Below are 21136 nucleotides of genomic sequence, written 5' to 3'. Positions count from 1 at the left end.
CACATCATAAAAAAAAAACAGAAACAAAAAACAGTAACAACAACCGCACTCGTGTGGGACGGCTTAGTTGAGTGTTTGCTACATGCCTGACACTTCCCTGAGTCACTTCCTCAGATGCTTACTTACCACATCTCTAAAGACATAGAGTCTTTAGCTCACTGTACAGGTGGAGAATCTGAGGCTCAGAGCGGCCTGGCTACCAAGGAGCCACAGCTGGGGTTTCCTGCCTGGGGCCCAGACCCATAAGCAGTGCAGGTTTTTAAATCAAATTATAAACAAAGGAAGGAACTCACGTTAAGCTGATGAGGCTATAATGTAACACCCAGCATAGCAGGTCTGTTCACAATTGCCCCAAAGTGGAAACAACCCAAATGTCCATCAACTGATGAGTGGATAAAACAAAATATGGTCCAACCATACAAGGGAATATTATTCATCCATAACAAGGAATGAAGCACTGACACATGCTACCATGTGGATCCACCTTAAGAAGCCAGACACAGGGAAGTCCCCAGTGGTCCCACATAGCGTATGATCCTACGTATGTGAAATGTCCAGAACAGGTAAATGCATAGAGACAGAAAGCAGATTAGTGGTTGCCGGGGAGTGGGGGAGGGGGAGATGAGGAGTGACTACAGCCGGGTACAAGGTTGCCCTTTGGGGGTGATAGAAATGTTCTGGAACTAGATACAGGTGATGGTTGCACAATATTGTGAATGTACTAAATGTCACTGAATTGTATGTACAGTTTAAAATAGCTAAAATAGTCTATTTTGTGTTCCGTGTATTTCACTACAATAAAAAAAAAAAGAAAAAAACCCCCCAAACATCTTGCCCTGTTTCCTGAGCACTAGCTACATCCAGGGCCCAGGCTCACCTTGCTGAACCGGTGGGAACAGGATGAGAACTGGGGGATCTCCGTGGATGACTCCTCATCATTCGTCTCGTCATCTTCAGAGCCCAGGTGACGGTAACGCTCTGAGCGCGCTGTGGGAGGGAAAGGCACGTGCAGCCCACATGATGCTGGGGGAGGTGGATACAGGGGCTGTGGGGTGATGTGGGGAGGGCCTCCCAGGTGGGGAGACACTGTCAGGGCAAAGGCTTTGTGGTGGGACCAGGCTTGGTATGTTTAAGGACCAGAGGAGGCTTGGGTGGCAGATTTAGTATCTGGGGATAAATCCCAGTTGTGTTTCTAAAAGCTGTGGGACTCTCGATGGGAATTCTTGTGTCTCAGTTTCCTCACCCTTAAGACGGGTTACCCAGAGTTAGGTAAAATGGTGCATCTCAAACATAAAGGATGTCCTCATCTTACAGAAAAGGAAACAGATGCTCAGAGAGGACCTCTGACATGCCCAAGATCACACATCAAGTTCTGGAGGAGGCACTGGAAGCCGAGGGCATTTATTCTGTGTTTGGCCAGAGCCCCGAGTGGGGAGAAGGAGATTTGTCTGAGCTCACCTGAAGTGCTCGAGGGGACCCCCTCCACCAAAGCTGAGCGAGGCACCCCACCCTCCTGTATGACAGGCAGGGCTCCATGCCTGGTCAGGGCTGCCACTCAGGAGGCTGTACCTGCTGGGGGACCCCCAGGCAAGGGCTGCCACACTCAGTGCCTTGGTTTCCCCTCCCGCAACCCGAGGTGGTGCGACAGCCTCCTGAGCTCAGATGCATAGGAAATCCAGGCAGGGGGGCAGCCAGCAGACATGCCCCAGCTTCTTGGAAAGCTCAGGAAGTTGGAAGCTCCAGGCCCGGGGCAAGGCACCAAGCTGGGGTGGAGACCCTGTTAGACACCCCTCACCACCCCAGGAGATTGTGGGACAGCAAAGCCCGCCTCCTGGACCCCTGCTTACTGTCGAAGTAGCTGGTGTCATCCTCAGCTTCAAGCTGCGGCACGAACTCGGCCTTGTGTCGCAGAAGCCCCGCCCAGTCCAGTGTCCAGAAGAAGGGGTGCTGCTTTACTTCGTGGGTGCCTCCTGCAGACATGCCTGTCTGAGCCCTGCTGGTTCCCACCCCCCATGACCCCCTGGGGCAATTATGAACCCAAACTTGGCCAACACAGAACCAGAAAGATGGGAGGGGAAACGAGCCATCCTTTAAGAGCCCATAGGGGAACAAAGCTAGGGCTAGAACCCAGGCCCTTCTCTTCCCTCTGCTGGATTCTGAGATCCCGTCACCTGGAGAAACCCCAGAACCTTAGGAGGGGGCTTTTTCCACACGTTTCTACTCCATGGAGCAGAGCTGACTGCATGAAGCAGAGCTGACTGTATCCTGTTCCCCAACCTCAGCCCCCATAGTCCTCTCCAGTGGCCAAGCTTCATCCTGAATATGATCTGTAGTGGCCACATAATGGGTGGCTGCATAAATATTAAATAGTCCCTTAATCACTATTTTGGTGGCTGGGGAAACTTGGGACAGTGGGATCCACTGGGCTGGGCCTTGGGGACTGTAGGACACAGTCCATGGTGACCTGGCAGGCTCATATACACAGCCTCAGTGCCCCTTGTCTGAACCAGACCCAGCTACCTGCTACTCTTCAAAATCTTATGCTAGTTCTTGGTGAGCTCCTATGCATCCTTCAGAACCCCAGTTTCAGGTGCCCCTCCTCTATGCAGCCTCTCAAATAGAGCTCTTGTTTACCCCAGCCCCCATCCCACCCACCTGGGCCTCACCCACACCTACGTACCAGTGCCCAGACGGTCTAGGGGGCTCTGTCGGAGCAACCTGGTGATGAGGTCCTGGGCGTCAGCTGGAAGGGCTTCGTCCCCCTCTGGCCACATGATCTCATCTAAAATGAGAGGAGGGAATGAGGGACTGGGGACAGCGCTTCCTAGCGCCTCCTACCACCTCCCCTTTCTATGCTCCAAGCCATTAGCCTCCTCTGCTCCTTCAGCATACCAGGCTTGGTCTCATACAGCCTTTGTTCTGGCTGTGCCCTCTGCTCTGAGCACCTTCCCTTCATCCATCTCTGTGACTCCCTCTCGCTCCTTTAAGTCTTTGCCCACACGTCACCCAGTGTGGCCCTGCGTGACTCTCTATTTAATACAGCACCCCTGCACCTGCCCCCCCGCCCCCTCCCTTCTTCCTGCTTCCTTCCCTCCTCGGCATTTTTTGCCTCTGATTGCTCCATAATTTTTTTTTTTTTTTTTGCGGTATTCGGGCCTCCCACTGTTGTGGCCTCTCCCGTTGTGGAGCACAGGCTCCGGATGCGCAGGCTCAGCGGCCATGGCTCACGGGCCTAGCCACTCCAAGGCATGTGAGTTCTTCCCGGACCGGGGCATGAACCTGTGTCCCCTGCATTGGCAGGCGGACTCTCAACCACTGCACCACCGGGGAAGCCCTGATTGCTCCATAATTTGCTTATTTATCTCCCTTCCTGTCCGTCTCGCCCTTGGTTGTGTCCCCAGGGCTCAGCTGGGGCCCGGCACACCATAGGTGCCCAATCCACAAGTGGGTCTGCTCCCCTCTCCGGCAAAGGCAGGGGAACCACCAACCAGAGCCAAAGTGGGGCTGAGACTTAAACCTGGGGCGACAGGGCAGGGGGAACGCACCACTGACCACCTGGCCAAAGAGTTCCTCAGGGGTGTCTCCGAAGAATGGCACACAGCCCACCAGGAATTCGTAGAGGACGACGCCCATGGCCCACCAGTCCACTGGCTTCCCGTAGCCCTGGCGGAAGATCACCTCGGGGGCGATGTACTCAGGCGTCCCGCATACCTGGGCCAGGTGGGACAGGGAAATGAAAGACCGCCCCCAGCCAGGGAAGGAAGTGTGGGTAGAATTACAGGGCTAGTTTATTTTCTCCTTTTTGCTGCAAAGTCTCCCCATGTCCTGGGCTCAGGCTTCAGGCAGAAGGAGGCAGCCCCGCCCACCTGCTTGTCCACGAACTCCCGAGTGTCCTTCTCGATGTGGCCCTCGTAGAGGTTGGTGGCCATACTCATGAGCCCGATCTTAGACAGGCCGAAGTCAGTTAGCTTGATGTGGCCGAGCGAGGTGATGAGCAGGCTGTGGGCAGGCGGGTGGTGCGCTCAGGGCTGGGGGGCCCGAGGTGCTTGGCTGCTCCCGCCCCCTCGCCCACCCAGAACTTGGTCCTACAGGAGGCAGCCCAACCCCTCCATGGATCAGAAAGCACTGCCTGAGCATGATCACGTTATTGAAAGAACCAACAGGTCTTAGGCAATATTACAAATTTGGCAAACATCTCTGTGCACCAACTGGGTGTTGCTCTTGAGCACCTACTGTATACACCGCTCCGCAAAAATTAAGTTCCTGAGAATCACAGCATGTCCCCACTGGGCATTAAAACGTTTCGTGAACACCTCCTGGGGGGGGATCTACAGCATATTCTTGTACATGCATCCATGATTTTAACAAACTGAACACTTTTGTAAGCACCTATTGTTAAGTAAACATGGCTTTAGCACCTGCTGTGTACAGAAATATTTGTGCCTCTCATGAGCGCACCAGTTTTTTGGTTTTTTTTCTTTTCTTTTCTTTTCTTTTTTTTTTTTTTTTGTGGTACACGGGCCTCTGACCGTTGTGGCCTCTCCCGTTGCAGAGCACAGGCTCCAGACGCGCAGGCTCAGTGGCCATGGCTCACGGGCCCAGCCGCTCCGCGGCATGTGGGATCCTCCCGGACCGGGGCGCGAACCCGTGTCCCCTGCATCAGCAGGTGGACTCTCAACCACTGCGCCACCAGGGAAGCCCAAGCGCACCAGTTTTTTAAAACTTACACACCTACCATGTATGCTGCTGTTCATGTCCTCCTGCAAGCTCAAGTACATAAATATTTTAAGTGATAAAATGATATGCGCCAGCTTTATTTTACAAAGTCACATTTTCACGCACCTCCTGGGGACATCTGCCCGTTTAATAGTAAGTTTCTGGGGACTTCTGTGGTGGTCTAGTGGTTAAGACTCAGAGCTCCCAATGCAGGTGGCCCAGGTTCGATCCCTGGTCAGGGAACTAGATCCCACATGCATGCTGCAACTAAGGAGCTGGCGAGCCGAAACTAAGGAGCCCACCTGCCGCAAGTAAGATCCAGTGCGACCAAATAAATAAATATTTTAAAAGTAAAAAATAAATGAATAAAATAAAAAGGAATTTGGACACAGACACGCACACAGGAGAAGTACCACAGCCTAGGGACTACCAGAAGCCAAGAGAAAGGCCTGGAACACATCCCTCCCCATCACCTTCAGAGGGAGTGGCGGCCCTGCTGACACCTTGATCTTGGACTTCTGGCCTCCAGAACTGTGAGAATAAATTTCTGTTGTTTAGGCCCCCGAGTCTGTGGTACTTTGTTAGGGCAGCCCTAGCAAACAAACGTACCTTCTCCTGACTTGGGGTGTATTTGCAATTTTCCAAAGCAAAGAGGAAAAAATATTTTTCTGGAACACCTACTGTGTGGGCCTATCCCTCCCTGAACCCTCCAGGGCTGCACCTTCCCACACCGCTTTTCAGATGAGGGTCCTGAGCTTGGGAGGGGCAGGTCCTGCCTTGGGGACACTTGAAAGATCCCACTCCAGGATGATCCCACGGAGGCCTGATGGGCACAAAGCAAGCAGCCTTAGAGCGTCGAGCACAGAGGCCCAGGTGCACAGCAGATGCCAACACACATTTGCTTTGTTTTCTAAGCCACTCGCAAACAGCAAGATGCCCTGAAAACATGCAGGGCTCTTAAGGCTTATGTTCATGCCTCCACATAGCAAGTACCTCCATTGGAGAAAGGGACCCATGTCCCTGGCACACAGTAGGTGCTCGATGCATGCTGACCTCAACATAAAAACTTTATAAATAGACAGCTGCAGTGTTCGGGGACTGACCCACAGTCATTGCCTAATAACTGTTGTTTTGATCACCTTTATACAGCTGGTGCCCAATAAATACACACCAGCTAAAAAATGTGCTTTATAAACTCAAAAGGGTCATCAGTGTGTGAGAAGTTAGTTATACCTCTGTCTGGGTTCCTTAAAACAGTGAGCACAGGCCCAGGTATACAGCAGGTGCCAAATACAGGTGCTTTGTTTTCTAAGCCACTTGCAAACTACAAGATGCCCTGAAAACATGAAGACTCTTAACGCTTATGTCCACACCTCCACATGGCAAGTACCTGAGAAACTCAACTTCTTGCCTGGTATCCAAAGGGCACTTGATGAAAGAGCAGCCCTTTCCTCTGTACACAGGAGGTGCTCAACTAATGTAGGGAAGAGTGCTTTGAAAATTATGAAAGGTTTACAAAGCATGAGGGATTATTCACACTCACACTTGTGTTTTTCAGTCACCCAGAGAGCACAGGGCACTCAGTAGGTGCTTACTAGAAGCTAGGATAAAATAAACACCCTAGGACTCTCTTTCTTCCTTGCGCTAATACACAGCAGGAGCTCAAGACAGGCAGTCCCTTTCTCTACACATAAGGTCTTGCAAAGTGCATGTCCCTGCTCTTTGTATATAGCTGGTGCCTCATAAGTGCATGCTCACTTCCCTTGTGTGGCAGCAGCTCTGTGAGTGCATGGTCCCTTCCCCTGTCCAGTCTGCACCCCCTCACTTTGCCTGGCCAGCACCTCAGTACACACCAGGTGCTCAACATTGCCAAGATCCCTGCTTTCTACCAGCAGGGGGCCCATGATGCCAGCAGAATCTAGATGGTGGGGCTTCTGAGCAGCCCCAGACCCACTCAGAGGCCCCGCCCCCAGGCTACTCTGAGCCCCGCCCACTGAGAGCCCAGGCCACTCACTTGTCTGGCTTGAGGTCCCTGTGCACGATGCCATAGTTGTGCAGGTACTCCAGCGCGAGCACCGTCTCGGCGAAGTACATGCGGGCCATATCCACGGGCAGCGGGCCCATGTTCTTTAGGAGCGTGGCACAGTCGCCGCCTGCAGAGGGGTGGACGTGCTCACAGAGGCCCTCGGCTCTACAGCCGTGCCCAGACTTGTGCCTATGTGCCCTCCCCACCTTCTGCAAAGTGTCTCCGATCTGTCCTGAATTGGGGTGGGGAACTGGGAGGGGCGGGAGGATAGGCAGACCCTGCCTTCTGATTTTCCCCTGGCAGAGCAGCAGCTCTGTGAAGTGCACAGTCCCTTCCCCTGTACACAAGCTGGTGTCTCCTAAGTGCATGCTTCCTCTCCTCACCTGGCAGCACCTTGGTAGATGCACATCCTGCACTTACCTGAAGGCCCTGCTCTTTCCTGAGCTGCAAACCTGATTCCACAACTCCTCACCCTGGTCCCCAACCCTCCTAGTCCTTCTGACGCACGCCTCCCTCCCTTCGCTGCTCTTGCCCTAGCCTCTAGGCCTCTGCCCGCCAGTCCCTCCTGCCTAGGCTGTCCATCCTACCCCTATACCCTAGGGTCCTGCCCTCACACTTCTCTTTGGGATCCCCCAGTTCCAACTCCCTGAGGCTGGGTCCCCCACCACAGACTGAGGGTCCCCCAAGGCAGGCTGGGACCCCATGGAGGACAGAGCAGACTGTGGGCTTGATCAAAGGAGGGATAAGGTATTTCTTCTGGATAAGGAGTAAGCTCTCCATTGCTCCGGAGGCATGCAAGCCCCAGCGACCGCACCTTCCACATACTCCATGACCATGCAGAGGTGGCGCCGGGTCTCGAACGAGCAGAACATGCTGACCACGAAGGGGTTCTCAGCGAAGGTGAGGATGTCGCGCTCCACGAAGACCTGCTGGATCTGGTTGCGAAGGATCAGGTTCTGCTTGTTGATCTTCTTGATGGCAAAGCGCTGCCTCGTTTCCCGGTGCCGCACCAGGTAGACGGCCCTGGGGCGGGGCGGGGCGGGGTCGGGGGGAGCCGGGCTCGCTGAGGCCCGAGATCCAGGTCCCGGCAAGCACTGGGACCCGACTTGGGCCCAGAACCCAACCCGCTGTGCTTTTGCCTGTGTTGTGCCCTCCACCCAGGACACCTGTTCCCTTTACCCGGCCCTCCCTTCTCCCAAAGCAGCCATCCCGTGGGTTTAAGCCACTCTCCCTGGTGTCATATAAAGAGCCAAAGATGACCCCCTAGGTTATTTATTTCTTCACAGCTGACTGAGACCCGTTAGCTCAAAAGCCCTGCTGGCACACACTCAAATCGCTTTAACTACAAGTCAAATAAGCAGATTTTTAGCCATTTAGAGCCTGCTGGTTTTGCATACCATGTAGATAAGATAAATCCCGGGGCTATTAAAGACCCCAAGCTGCTCCTGCCCTGTGGAGCTCTCTGACCAGAGACTCCCCACTGTGCTGCGGACACATAAGCCTGGACACAGAAGCCTCCTCTGCAAGCCCCCCTCTGTCCCAGACCCCACAAGGGTCTTATGCTGTGAGGGACTCCTCCCCGCTCCCAACCCCACCTCCCCCAAAGCAAATCCGTCAAAGCGGCACTTAAAGAATGCTTGGCGCACGCTACTGCCATCGTGTGGCCATCTTTTTCCTTGCTCAGTCCCCAAATTCCTAGAACCCCAAACACCTGGGGCAAGTAAGGACCTAGATCACGGACAAGCCCTTCCAAGGCCATGCCCCTGCTGTTTTGTGCCTCCACTTCTCTCTTCAGACCTCAGTTTCCCTGTCTGCACACTCAGGGGCTGTGTGGGCTTCAGCCATACCCATGGGCATCTGAGAAATGGTTCTACGGGGTACCCAAGGACTCACCCGTAGGCCCCATTGCTAATGAGTTTGATAGTCTCGAAGTCGCTCTCACAGGGCTTCCTCCGTGAAGGGCCGACCAGGGCACGACTCTGGGGGCGGTGGCAAGAGGGGTCAGGGTCCTGCCCCACCGCAGAGCAGGCTGCGTTCTTCCTGCCCCCAAGTCCCAACTGCTGGTCCTGGCACCTGACGCTACTTCTTCTCCTATACAAACTTCTCAAACTCAGCTTCCGACTTTGAGCTTTTGCTTAAGCCATGCATGCCCTCCTTTCAGAAAACTCCTACACATTCTGCAAAGCTCCCCTTTCCAGTGCCCCCTCCAACTCTGCCCTGCCCAACCTCCATGGCAGGGCAGTCTCACCTGCCCCCACCATCCCCCCCCCACAAAGTCTCAGACATTCATTAAGCACCTGCTATATGCAAAACCTCAGCAAACAGCAAACCCAGCCCTTCTCATGGCCACCTGGTCTACCGTCAAAAGAACAAGACAGGTGGGGCTGCCAAAGTTCTGCATCTTACTTCTGGGGACTCCGGTGCTGGGGGCTGTCCTCCACTGTCATCAAGGTGACTCAGAGGCACCATCTCTGTAAAATGAGGGAGGAGCCTCAAATGGGGTTTCTGAGCCCTGCCCCTCCACCACCCAGAGACTTCCAGAGGCGTCCAGGGCTCATCCTGGGCTGGGGAAATGGTGTCTCCCCTGGCCAGCTCCCACGATACTGTCATTCAGCCCCTACTGTGTCCAGGTGTCAGTCAAACCCAGGAGGCTGGACTGAACAACGACTAAGGAACCTTCCAGAAGGGCCAGTGGGAAGCCCAGGCTCCGAATGCTCAGCCTACCTTGAACCCTGGCCCCAAGTCTTGGGCCTGTGAACACTGGCTGTGATGCTGCTCCTCTGGGTGATGGCTCCTAACATCCTCCTCAGCTCAGGGCATGGCCCAGGGGAGCCCCCTTAGTTTCCAGCCCTGGGGCTAAGCAGAGGGGCGGCCCCGGGTAGGAGTGTGCAGTTGGTGAACATCAGCAGAAGACAGTGTCTTGCGGTCACAGAGCAAGGCTAAGATGGGGCAGTGGAGCCTCAGGGTGAGGGAGGCCCGGGTTCAAATGCAGCCCACCCGTCCCACTGTCAGTGGGCCCGCTGCGCGGTGCTGGGTAGATGATCTGCCCCCGCAGTCTCAGCTGCCACCTGCCTGCCTGGCCACTTCGTGTTTCCTCTGACACCCGGGCCCACCCACAGTGCCACCTGCGTCATCTTCATGAGACAGAAAAGAGGTTGGCTACGGCCACACGGCTAGTCCACAGGAGATCTGGCCTCGGGCACACCTGGGCCTGAACCCCAGCTCAATCTCATCTGCCTGGAGCCTCAGTCTCTCCAGCTTTAAATGGGGACAATGGCAGCCCAATCCCAGTGGACGCTGGCCACTGCAGCTGGTCCCTGCTGACCCCGTCGCCTCCCCCCAGCTCCCCTCCTTCCTCAGCCACACCCCTTTCCTCGCTGCTCATCCAACACGCCAAACACAGACCTACCTCAGGACCTTTGCCTTCACCATTCCCCCTGCCCGGTTCATTTTCTCTCTCCCCTAAATCTGCACACCTTTCCATCCTCCAGGCCCCAGCCTGAATATCCTCTCTTCCCAGAGCTCCCCCAACCACCCCTGGACCAGGCCAGGTTCAAGTTGAATGCTCCCCTAGCACCATGTCTCGGTTGTTCCCCTGTCCTGGCTGGGGGGTTCTCGACCACCTCGGTCGTGCCCATGGGCTGCCCCGTCTGACTCCCACTTCCTGGGTCCCACTTCCTGGGCCACAGTAGGATGAAACTGGGAAAGTGCTTTGTGAATTCACAGGACAACGTGAATGCCACTGCTAAAGGTGGTCCCCTGGCACCCTGGCCCAACTTGACTTAGCATTTGAGGACTTGACAGGTCAGGGGCTCCAACCTGTGGCCGCCTTACCCTGGAATCCTGAGCACTTTCCCCATAATATGCCCTGCAGGTGGCTGAGGACAGGGCCAAAGAGAGAGGAAGGACAGTGTGGCGGCTCTGGAGTCAGATGGGCATGGGTTGGAATCCCGGCTCCACCGCAATCTCGCCCCAGTTTCTTCTTTCTGCCCCACCCCCAGCTCACCCTGGAGGGGGTCCTTAGCCAGGCCCAGCTGCCCAATGATGTACCGCGGCAGGTCCGTCTTGATGCCCTGGCCCTCGCGGGCCTGGCCCTCGGCAGCCTCCAGCAGGTGGTAAAACTCCTCAGGGTCAAACTCCTGGGGGTGCAGAGGGGTTGGTCAGCCGAGGCCTGGTCCCACCTGCAGACCTTTGCACGTGCCGTTCCCTCTGCCTGAAGCATCCTCACCAGTGGCTCCAACTCGTCCCCAGGATCTTAGCTCCCAGCCCCTCCTCTGGGAAGCCCGCCGCAGCCTGGCAGCCCCCAGCATTCCTCTCAAAGCCCTATACGATGGAGCCTGTCTCTTGTATCTCGGCAGGACTGTTGGGTGCCTGGACTCAGCCCGGCACCTGGCCACGCGCCAAGACACTCACCAGGCACTCGAGGAGCCTCGCTGGCCGCGAGATGATGATCAGCAGCTTCCGGACAAGCTGGACAATGAAGCCAACTTCCTCACTGTCTGAGCGCTCATGGGCCTGGGGGCAGATGGGTGGTAGCGTTATCCGCAGGCCCTCGGTCCTGCCCTGCCCTCCTTGGGGACCCCTGAACCCTGCGCTCCCCTGCCCCCACGCACATCCTGCAGCAGCCTCTCCAGCTTCTCCTGCATCTCCAGGAAGTAGCGGGAGGTGACAAGAGCCTCTCCAGACTTGGCCAGGCAGTCGCGAGCCAGCTCGATGATTTGGTGGTGGATGAAACCCAGGACGCCGTCAGCCAGTGCCAGCCGGGCGCCGGGTGAGAAGGCGGCCAGAAACTCCTGCAGACGGCCCTCCATCTGTGCTGTGGCCTGGGCGGGGAGCGGAGGAGATGGGGTGACCTGGTCATTGGACGGGGCTGGGGAGCGACATGTGCAGATGGGGGCGGGAGAGAGAGAAGATGTGACGATGGGGTCCAAAGGTCGGAGGAGAAGAAGCAACGTGTATAGGTGCGGGTGGGGGAGGGGGGAGTTTGAGACAGAGAGATAGGGAAAAACAGAAATGGACAGATGGGGGGGACCCAGCCAGGAAGACAGCAGGTGCCATTGGAGGGACAGCAACATGGAGGGAGCTGGGGCTGGTCTAGCCGCCAGGTGCTGCCCACCTTGGGAAATCTCTCCCGGTACACGTGATTCATCATGACGATCTCATTGTCGAAGGCCCCTGTTGTGCGTCCAGGGCTGAAGGAGGGGACAACTGGCTTATGACATGGGACCCAAAACACAGCCCAGGGAAGGGCGGCTGAGTCAGGTCTGAGGGCCAAGGGCCGGAGGCCAGGCTTGTGCACGGTCAGGACCAAAGGTAGAGGAGGAGCCACGATGTGGGTCCCAAAGCCAGCCCAGGGAGGGGCTGGGGCTGGGGTCAGAGGTCGAGGCCCACCTGAGGCTGCGGGAGCGGGGCCGAAGGCGAGGTGAGTGGTGGCCGCCCTCCTCATCAGCCATGCTCTCTGAGCTGCGGAAATGCTTGGACAGGAAGCATAGTTCGTCCGGTGTTGGCTGGAAAGGAAGCTGGTGGAGGCGCTCCCTGGAGGATGAGCTCGACTGGCAGGAGGGGGTATCGGGGCCATGGGTTCATGGTCAGTGCCACAGCCAGGACCCCAGCATTACCCCTCAAGGCTCACGCTGTCTGCTGGTCATCAGATGGTAACTCTCCTTCCTGGCTCCTGTGCATCCCTCAAAACTCCAGCTTTGATGTCCCCTCTTCCAGGAAGCCTTCCCTACCTGCTCCCTTGGCAGCCCCAAGACCCCCTCTGATGAGGCCTTCCCTGACCACACAAGGATGAGGATATCTGTGTACCCTGGACCAGGAGCCCCTTGGGGCTGAGGCTGGGTCCTTTCAGGGACGCTCCAACGTTGCCCAAAATGAGGCACAGAGGGGCCAGCCAGGATGTTTGCTGATTGGATAACTAACCAACACCTTAAAAAAAACCGCAAAGATGTGTCTTCCCCACCCCCAACCTGGCACTCCCCTGTCTGCCTGCCAAGGTAGGACTTGTGGGTACCGAGACAGTGGAGCTGGGCGTGTTGGTTCCATAGCCAGAAGACGGGAGGGATGCGAGGGACCATCTTCTGCCGTCGGCCCTAGAGAGAATGAGAAGTTGGAAGGAAGGCACGGCCCCTGCAGCTTGTGGGGACCAAGGGCAGGCACTGTGGCTGGCTGTTCCTGGCCCCATTGGAGGAAGGACCTTCTGAAAAGGCCAAGAACAGGAATACAGGGTGAACAAGTCCACTGTGTGTTTTCTCCTTATTCTTCAGCTGCCTCCTCCGGGAAGTCTTCCCTGACACCAGCAGCCAGTGCGTCCCCCATCAAAGCTGCTCCGAGTTGTAGCTGCTGGGGTACACGCTGGCCACTCCCACCAGACTGAGGATTCCCTGAGGGCCAAAGTCCAGCCTCCCATTCCTCAGCCCCGAGTGTAGGGCATGGCATCCAGCAGGCACTGAATAAACGTTGTTGAATGAATAAGTGACATCTAAGTGCCTAGCCCGTAACAGGTCCTCCATCAGGTCTTGTTAAGTGAATTAACAACTTTCAGTGAATGAGTGATTCCTGGACCAAGCCATGCCACCCCCTCCCCCTCCCCCTCCCGTAGGGCTCATAGAAATTACCTGTCTGTGCTCAGGATGTGGCTGCAGGAGACCGTGTGTGCATGCGTGCATTTGCCAGGGGCAGAAGCCAGAGGAGAGACCACAGCAGGGCAGAGGCCAGGGGTGGGGAAAAGGCTAATGAGGAGGCAGGTCCAGCCACCACGTGCATGCCCCTGCCTATCCCCTCGCCCATCATGTCAACACCATCCCCCAAAGCTGGAGATCACTCACCTCCGGGCAAAAGGGAAGTTGACAGCAGATGCAGCTGAGAAGTTCCGAGGACTATCCAGGGGGCTGCTGCCTGCTGAGGAGGAGGTGGGGGAACTGAATCAGTGGGGGTGGAGACAGGATACTCCCACCCCGCCCCACTTGCCCCCCCCCCCCCCCGCCCCGCGCTCACCTGTTGGGATGGACAGTGGCGACAGGGGCCGGGAAAGGGTGGGCGAGGGCGTTCCTACCACCAGGCTCTTGCGGTTCCCGCTGCGGCAGCTGTGGCAGGGGTGGGGGAGGGGGGGGACAAGGTCAGTTCCAGGACTCCTGCTTCAGAGGACCACATGCTCAACTGGGAGCACATGGGTGATGGCTTCAGGGCAGGACAGGAAGCTGGGGGTGACCACTCTCTCTCTGCTCCCCAGGCGGACCGCCCCGCTCCAACGTCATGGCCCTGGCCCAGCTTCTCCAGCTTCTGTGTTCACAATCCCACGCCCAGGACTTCCCCGGCGGTCCAGTGGTTAAGACTCCACACTTCCAATGCAGGGGGCACGGGCTCGATCTCTGGTGGGGGAAGTTCCGCATGCTGCACAATGCGGGGGGGGGGGGGGGTCGGTTGCTCCACAATCCCACCCCCACAGCCTTGCCCACATCGTGGCCACTGCCAGGAACAATGGCAAATAAGGCAGAGATTGGAGAGGATCCTGGAACCCACAGGTGGGTTGAGGTAGGCGCCCACTCCATTTTATACACCTTTTCCCAGGGCCACTGCTCCACTCTCTGAGCAGACCCCCACCCCAAGATCCCCCTAAAACGTCAGTATGATCCTTGGAAACCCTAAAGCCAGCATCTTGCACATTGGGTCCTGTTCTTGTTCTACCAAACTTTTTTTTTTTCAAAGAATGTTTTTTTAAAAAAAATATTTATTTGTTTATTTTATTTTTGGCTACACCGTGTCTTAGCTTCGGCACGTGGGATCTTCGTTGCGGCACACGGGATCTTTTAGTTGCAGCATGCGGGATCTAGCTCCCCGACCAGGGATCGAACCCTGGGCCCCCCATGCACTGGGAGCACTGAGTCTTACCCACCGGACCATCAGGGAAGTCCCTGTTTTGCCGAACTTTTGCCCACATGTTTTCCTCCCTTCATCCCAGCTCCCTCCTGGCCGCCAGACCCCTGGCCCAGGCGCCCCCCGACCCTTGCCCAGTAATTCCCATATGTGCTCTGGCCCTAGCCCCCGCCCTGGCAGAGGGAAGTTGGGAGCGACACGGTCCCCCCCACCCACTCTGGCAGTCGCCCGGCAACGGCTCCGATTGCTCTCGATAAGTGCATCAGCCCACACAGCCTGAGGCGCCAACGCAGCCCAGCCTTGGCGGGAGAGCGGGAGAACTGCGCAGGGAGGGAGAGATGACACCTCGGGGCCTCACAGGGCCAGGAATGGCGTCCCAGGCAGAAGGCACAGTGCAGGCCAAGGAGAGTGAGGTCGGCAACCGGCTCAGGAGACGAGACATGCACGGAGGAGGGGTTCAGCCTATCCACGGCTCCATGTGCAGCTGCTCCGCTGAGCCTGTTTCCCCATCTGTATACTTTGCAAAGGTGCATACACCGTGCTCAGCTTTGGGCCTGGCACTGGGTATATTGTGGCACGTACGTATACTGTCATCTTTCTCCTGACATTACTCACAGGGCCTGGTGCATGGTGAGAGAGCAAGCAATGCCTCTCCAGCGAATTAAATCACCAACATCTGCCAATACCAATAAGCCCGGAGGAGAGAGAGACCAGCTGCACCCATTTTCCAGCCTGGAAAACTGAGGCCACGAATGTCATCAGCCATAGAGATTGCCCTCTAGTCTGAGGTGCAAAAGCAAAAGTGAAACCCACAGGTTCCTGCAAAACTTCCTGTCACCACCCCCCCAACACACACACATCCGACAGCCCACATCCTCTTCCAGCCCCTCACCCGGCTCCTCACCCCCACACTGCACCCCAATGCATCATTTTTCACTTCCAACAGCATTTGGGAAAAACACTGGGAGCCTCCCTCTTGCTCTCAGGCAGGGCTTTCTTGAAAACAACCAAATCTGAGATCTCAGAGGGGAACTGGGCATCATCTGTTCAATTCCCAAGCATCTACTGAGCACCAACTGTGTGCTCAGCCTTCCCTGGAGAAGGCCCAGGACCCTGAGAAGCTGCCTAGTTTTTCAATAACCAGCCCTGTGGCACAACAGAGAGTGAGAATTATGTCAGAAAAGAGGGGCCTGAGGCGTTTCCTGCACCTGATCCCTGAGGTGCCCATGAGCCTTCTGTGGCTCCCCAGGTTCTGGGAGAAGAGCCTAAACCCTGGATTACTCATTCAAGGTCCTTCAGCAGCTGGTCCCACCGCCCAGCCTTTGCCTATGCTCCCCTCTGGGAATGCCCCGATCAAGCACTGGTGAGACACTCAAGCACAGAGAGGTTAAGGAACTGCCTGAAGGCACACAGCCTGACAGTGGTTGAGCTGGAATTTCAACGCAGGTCCAGCAGAGCTCACAGCGCTCACTTAGCTTCTCTGCCTTTCAGGAGAAATGAGACTCCACTTTGCTCTGGATAGAACATCGTGATTCCCACCCCCACCCCCATAACCGACAATCACACCATCCTCCTGCAGCAAATATTTGCTTCTGAACCATCATTTCCGCTGACTGGGCCCCAGGGACTAAACAGCCTCAGTTTTCCAAGAAGCTCCTCCCCAGGTCTGCCCAGAGGACAGGTTCGAATCCTGATTCAGTCCCAAATCCCTGCTGCGTCTGTCACCACCTAAGCTGCGACCCCGGAGGACAGACACCCCAATTTGGGTAAGGAGCGGTGAAAGGAGGGTGCCTGGGACCCCAGGGGATACCTGGATCCCAAAGCATCCGCCCACTTCCCCCTACCGCCGCACACAGTGGCCCTCCCCGCGCTGCCGAGACACACTTTTGGCAACTCGTGTCTGCTCGGTCGGCCGCCGTGCCTTTGCCCGCGCGAAGCCCCTACCTCTTGGAGCGCTGCAGCAGCGCGCCCTTGGCTAGGCGGCTCCGGTGGCCGGGCGCCGCCACCGCCGTCCAGTAGCTAGGATCGGACATGCTGCTTCCCTTTGTGCCTCCGCCGCCGCCAGAGGCCCGAGAGGCGCGGGGGCGCAACCAGCGGCGGCGGGACGCGAACCTTCACGGCAGGATCTGCCCCGGGAGCCCCGCGGTGAGGGGCGGGGGACGCGCCGCGGGGCTGGGGGTAGGGGGCGAGGAGGAAGCTCGAGCCTGGGAGCGAGGCCTGGAACCCCGCCCAGGACAGCGCGGGGGCGGGGCCTGGCCTGGCGGGGTGGGGCGAGCGACGCGGAAGCAAGGCCGGCGAACCCGCGTGCTGGTTGGTGGGCGTGGCGTTGCCATGGCCGCGGGCGGAGGGGCGGGACGTTGCCAGGGGTGCGGGCGGCGGGGGCGGGGCGTTGGCGGTACCTGGATGTAGGGCCTTGGAAGTTGGCTCCCTTCCCTCAAAATGTAAATCCGATCGCGCCCCTTTCTCCCCTACCTCGGCACTAACCCCTTCTGAGTGCGGCACTCAAGACCCATTCAGCGGCCTGGCCCAGCTCATGCTACTGCACCCACGCTGGCTCTACTCCTTGGAATGCCTTTCCTGCCTGGCAAAATCCAGCGTCCGCTCCTTCAGGAGGTCTTCTCTTGTGTCTCTCCAGCTCTTGTCTTCCCCAGGCTTGGGCTCCTTGAGGTCCCAGCATCTTCCAGCACTGGACTGGCACGGAGGGTGTGTTTAGCAAACTGAGTCAGGGCATCTGATATGCTCTTCCTGTCTGTATGATGGGAAAGGCCATCAGCCTGGCTACTATCAGGGATCAGATGCCTGATTTAAGTTCTCAAGCCTCAGTATTCTCAACTGTAAGATGGGAGGAAAATGGGACTGACATGAAGATTACACTGTGCCTCCCAAGAGTGCCTGGTAAACGTTCGATAAACGTTAGCATTAGGCAAACTTCTAGGCCTCTGGTTCCCCATATACACATGTCCCTTTGTGAAAATGGAATAAAATCAGAGGCACAGAAAGTGCCCGGTACAGAGCTGGGGGTACAGTTCATCTTCACTGTGGAATGTCTCACACAGTAGACTGTGAATTAATGCTTCCTCCTTTCATGACAGTCCCAGGAAGTCAGGGACAGTGTCACCGTGAAGGTGGACCCTCCACAGGCCACACAACACTTTGGGAACTGGCCCAGGCAGGACTGACCTGGAGCCCAGACCCCACATCTGAGAAAACTGAGGCGTACAGGGGGTACTGCTGCCTGATGTGTAGCCCTAACCCTGCCCATCCATCTTGCCACCCATTTTGCTTCTCAAGTCTCTCTCAGACTCCCTGCCTTGCTCCCTCCAAGCCCAGTGTCACCTTCAGGTGGCCCACATGCCGTGGCCCAGATATCTGCTGAGTGTCTCCCCAGGCCTGCTCTCCACGTCCCCCAGACTGGGGCTCAAACAACCCATATCTGGCCACTCATTTCACTCAACAAACATTGAGCACCTCCTGTGTGTCTGCCCTTGTACTGAACCCTGGGGATGCAGGCCACAAATAATCCCTATCCCCAGGAGTCCCCAGTCTGGTAGGGGAGACAGAGAGTGAACAGGAAACAATTAAATGAACAAGTTAATTTCACACACTGAAGTTGAGGAAGGAAAAGAACAGGGGTAAGGCTGGCAAAGGACATCTTTAGCCAGGAGGCCTCTCTGAGGTGACACTGCAGCCAGCAATGAGACACTGAGAAGGAAGAGGAGCCAGCCATGGAGAAAGAGCATCCTAGGCAGGGAGCACAGCTCATGCAAAGGCCCTGAAGCAGGACTGAGGGGAAGATGCCAGCAAGACTCACCATGTAGGCCTTGTGGGCTACAGGGAGGAGTGCAGTTTTACTGCAGCGGCAACAGGAAGTCATGGCAGATGTGTGTGCAGCAGGAGGGTGTGATCTGGACTATGTTTGTAACCCCTCCCCCGCATGTCTGCCATGAGGAACAGGAGCTGCTGGGGGCAGGAGTGGAGGCGGCAGGAGGCTAGTGAGGGGCTGTAACAGGGTCTGGGAGGGGAGGACACAGGCCTGGACCAGGGTGGGGCTGTGGAGTAAAGTGGGTTGATTCTGGACTTACTCTGAGGCTAAAGAACAGGCTCTGCTGTGGGGTCATATGTGTAGATGAGGATAGGAGAGGTCACACATGATCCTCAGGTGTTTAGCCTGAGCCACATACAGGAAACAGAGCCTCCTGCATGGGAGGAATTCGAGGTCCCATAGGTCTGGGGACCCAAGTGGGGATGAAGCCACGGTCTCATGCACCATAGGCTAACATGCTGTGTCCACAAGCTCCCCCTACCATGTGTGCCGGGGACACTTCTGCACACAGTTAGTAAAGGAGCTGCTCATCATCCCCAGCCTGTGCTGCCTACATGCCTCCCACTATGCCCATTGTGTTGGCATCCCCAGCAGCTGCTTCTCCCACGCCCATCTGGCCTCAGTTTCCTCCTCTGCAGAACAGGGCTACAGCTGGCAATCCAGAGGGCCTGTGGCCATGACAAAGATCTCCCACGAAAGGCTGGCTGATCAAGTGACCTCTGGTGCCAGCCCCTTGCCCACTAGATCAAGCCCTTCCCCTACTCACACACACTCCATGGCTCCTCATTTTACAGCAAATTCACACTCCTGGGTAAATCCCTTTCCTAGAGCTTGAATCCTAACTCTGTGCCTCACACTTGGCCTCTCTCTGCCTGTGCCAGTAACTGTGTAAATAGGAAAGCCCTAGGTGGACATACAGACCCCCATATCCGACCCCACATTGGTAGGGCCACCCCAGACCTTCCTACCTGCCCATGAGCTGTCCACGCCCCTCCAAGACCCATACTTTATGTGGCTCCCAGTGCCCTCAGTAGAAAATCCAAATTCTTCCTGTCCTTGGTGTCCAAGGCCCCAGAGGGAACACGCCTCTGACAATGCTGTTCCTGCCTGGAACAACCTCTTTGTTCTCCCCTTGGCCATATGGGCCCAACTCATGACCTTCTCTTCAAACTGTTCCCTCCCAACACCACAGGTAGAGCCCTCCCAGCTGCTTCCCATTTGTCTGTTCCACAAGCATTAATTGAGCACCTGATGTATAGCAGGCCCTGCCTGAGGCTATAGGATGACAAGGACAGATGCAGGTCAGGCTTTCAAGGGGCTCTCAAACCTTTGGATGACAGTAACAACTCAATAATCACACAAGAAAACATGGAAATCACAACCATGATGGGGTCACGATGAGGGAAATGGATGTGCATAATGGATGCAACTGGGGCTTGGGGACCCTTATGGTGGCATGGGGCAGGGGCGGGGAGGTTTAGTCAGGAAAGGCTTCCTATCTGAGAGCTTGATGGAGACTTGACAAATGAATAAAGGAGTAAACAGAGAAAGCAGATCTCTGGGCAGGGGGGAAAACAAGTGCAAAGGCCCTGAGGCTGGCCAGCTTATATTCTGGCAGTCCAGGAAGCCACACAGCTAGAATACGGTGAGCACTGGAGAGGCGGATGGGAGGATGTGGGGCGGGGGGGTGGTTCATCACAGGGGCTGGACCCACAGTGCCTTGGAGGCTGAGGGGACAAATGTGGGCTTATTCCCCCTGAAGCAAGGGAGGCAGGTACCCATTTCCTTGCCTGGCCCAAGTCAACGGGGCTCTGCTGCCCCCTGGTGGCAAGCAAGGGGGCCAGTGGACTCAGCTAGAGTCCCAAACTCTCTGCCTCTATTTCCTCCTGGTAAAACTGGCTTATCTGCTCTCAACAGGTCCCTCCCCTCATCTTGTCCTCACCTGAGGTTGAGGCCAAGGACCCAGAGTCAGATCTGGCCTGACACTCTCTCTCAGGGTGCCTCTGGACAACACACTCTGAGGTCCCAAGCCGAGTTTCTACTCAGCTAAATGGGGGCGACACAGTCTCTGCCTCCCATTGGACACCCCAGACTGGTCCAGGCCCCTCCATCTCCCACCTAGATGTTGCCCTAGCCACTTCCCTGCCTCTGCCACCTCCATTCCTGTCCCCTGTCCCCAGCCAACCTTTCTTCCCTCAAGGTAGCCACAGGGGCTTTAAAAATCTTGGTCCTGCCTCAGGACCTCTGCATGTGCAGTTCCCTCTGCTTGGTGCTTCCCTTCCCCTAGCTCTGCTCAGGCCTTGGCTCAAACACCACATTAAGAGGTCTCCGTCTGAATGCGTCTTGTTTGTCCATTCCCTTGTTCATTGCCTACTTCCTGAGAACTGACTGAGAGCCTCATGAGGGAGAAACTATGTTCATCTTGTTCACAGCTATGCCCTTAGCACCTGGCACACAGTAGATGCCTGCTTAATGAAGGTACCTGCCTGTTGCCCAGCTCCCAGTGTGGGCTCCAAAGTGTTCTCTCTTCTCCCCACTAAAGGCCCATGGGAAGAGTCTGAGCAGCTCATTCATACTAAGGTGTAAATGGTTGATGGGCCATCAAATTATAGACATCACTGACCTGTACATCTGTCCCCTCCGTGAATTTTTGCCCAAGCTGTGTGAGGCACCCACTATAACCCTGATATTCTCTC

The 21136-nt window shown here is 56.4% G+C and overlaps 1 protein-coding gene across 9 annotated transcripts in view; it reads right to left on the bottom strand.

Moving 5' to 3' along the window:
* The window catches only part of MAST3 (microtubule associated serine/threonine kinase 3), a 38503-nt gene that overhangs the window by 8177 nt on the left and 9190 nt on the right, over positions 1 to 21136 (bottom strand). For 4 of the 9 annotated variants that reach the window (XM_067032476.1, XM_067032472.1, XM_067032474.1 and 1 more), the window contains 17 exons: positions 13739 to 13827; positions 13570 to 13642; positions 12756 to 12834; positions 12134 to 12294; positions 11859 to 11934; positions 11356 to 11565; positions 11156 to 11257; positions 10749 to 10881; positions 9149 to 9213; positions 8636 to 8721; positions 7557 to 7765; positions 6731 to 6869; positions 3867 to 3999; positions 3546 to 3711; positions 2681 to 2782; positions 1848 to 1970; positions 878 to 987 (listed from right to left, as the gene is read on the bottom strand). In XM_067032476.1, the coding sequence (XP_066888577.1) occupies positions 878 to 987; positions 1848 to 1970; positions 2681 to 2782; positions 3546 to 3711; positions 3867 to 3999; positions 6731 to 6869; positions 7557 to 7765; positions 8636 to 8721; positions 9149 to 9213; positions 10749 to 10881; positions 11156 to 11257; positions 11356 to 11565; positions 11859 to 11934; positions 12134 to 12294; positions 12756 to 12834; positions 13570 to 13642; positions 13739 to 13827 (2056 nt within the window). Of the gene's footprint in view, positions 1 to 877; positions 988 to 1847; positions 1971 to 2680; positions 2783 to 3545; positions 3712 to 3866; positions 4000 to 6730; positions 6870 to 7556; positions 7766 to 8635; positions 8722 to 9148; positions 9214 to 10748; positions 10882 to 11155; positions 11258 to 11355; positions 11566 to 11858; positions 11935 to 12133; positions 12295 to 12755; positions 12835 to 13569; positions 13643 to 13738; positions 13828 to 16561; positions 16885 to 21136 lie in introns of those variants that run through there. The other 5 variants (XM_067032473.1, XM_067032477.1, XM_067032475.1 and 2 more) reach the window with 3 other exon arrangements.

This window comes from Kogia breviceps, chromosome 4 (genome assembly GCF_026419965.1).
Source record: "Kogia breviceps isolate mKogBre1 chromosome 4, mKogBre1 haplotype 1, whole genome shotgun sequence".
Classification (NCBI taxonomy): domain Eukaryota; kingdom Metazoa; phylum Chordata; class Mammalia; order Artiodactyla; family Physeteridae; genus Kogia; species Kogia breviceps.
Note: the sequence above shows the minus strand (reverse complement) of the source record. Positions and strands in the feature narration are given on the sequence as shown.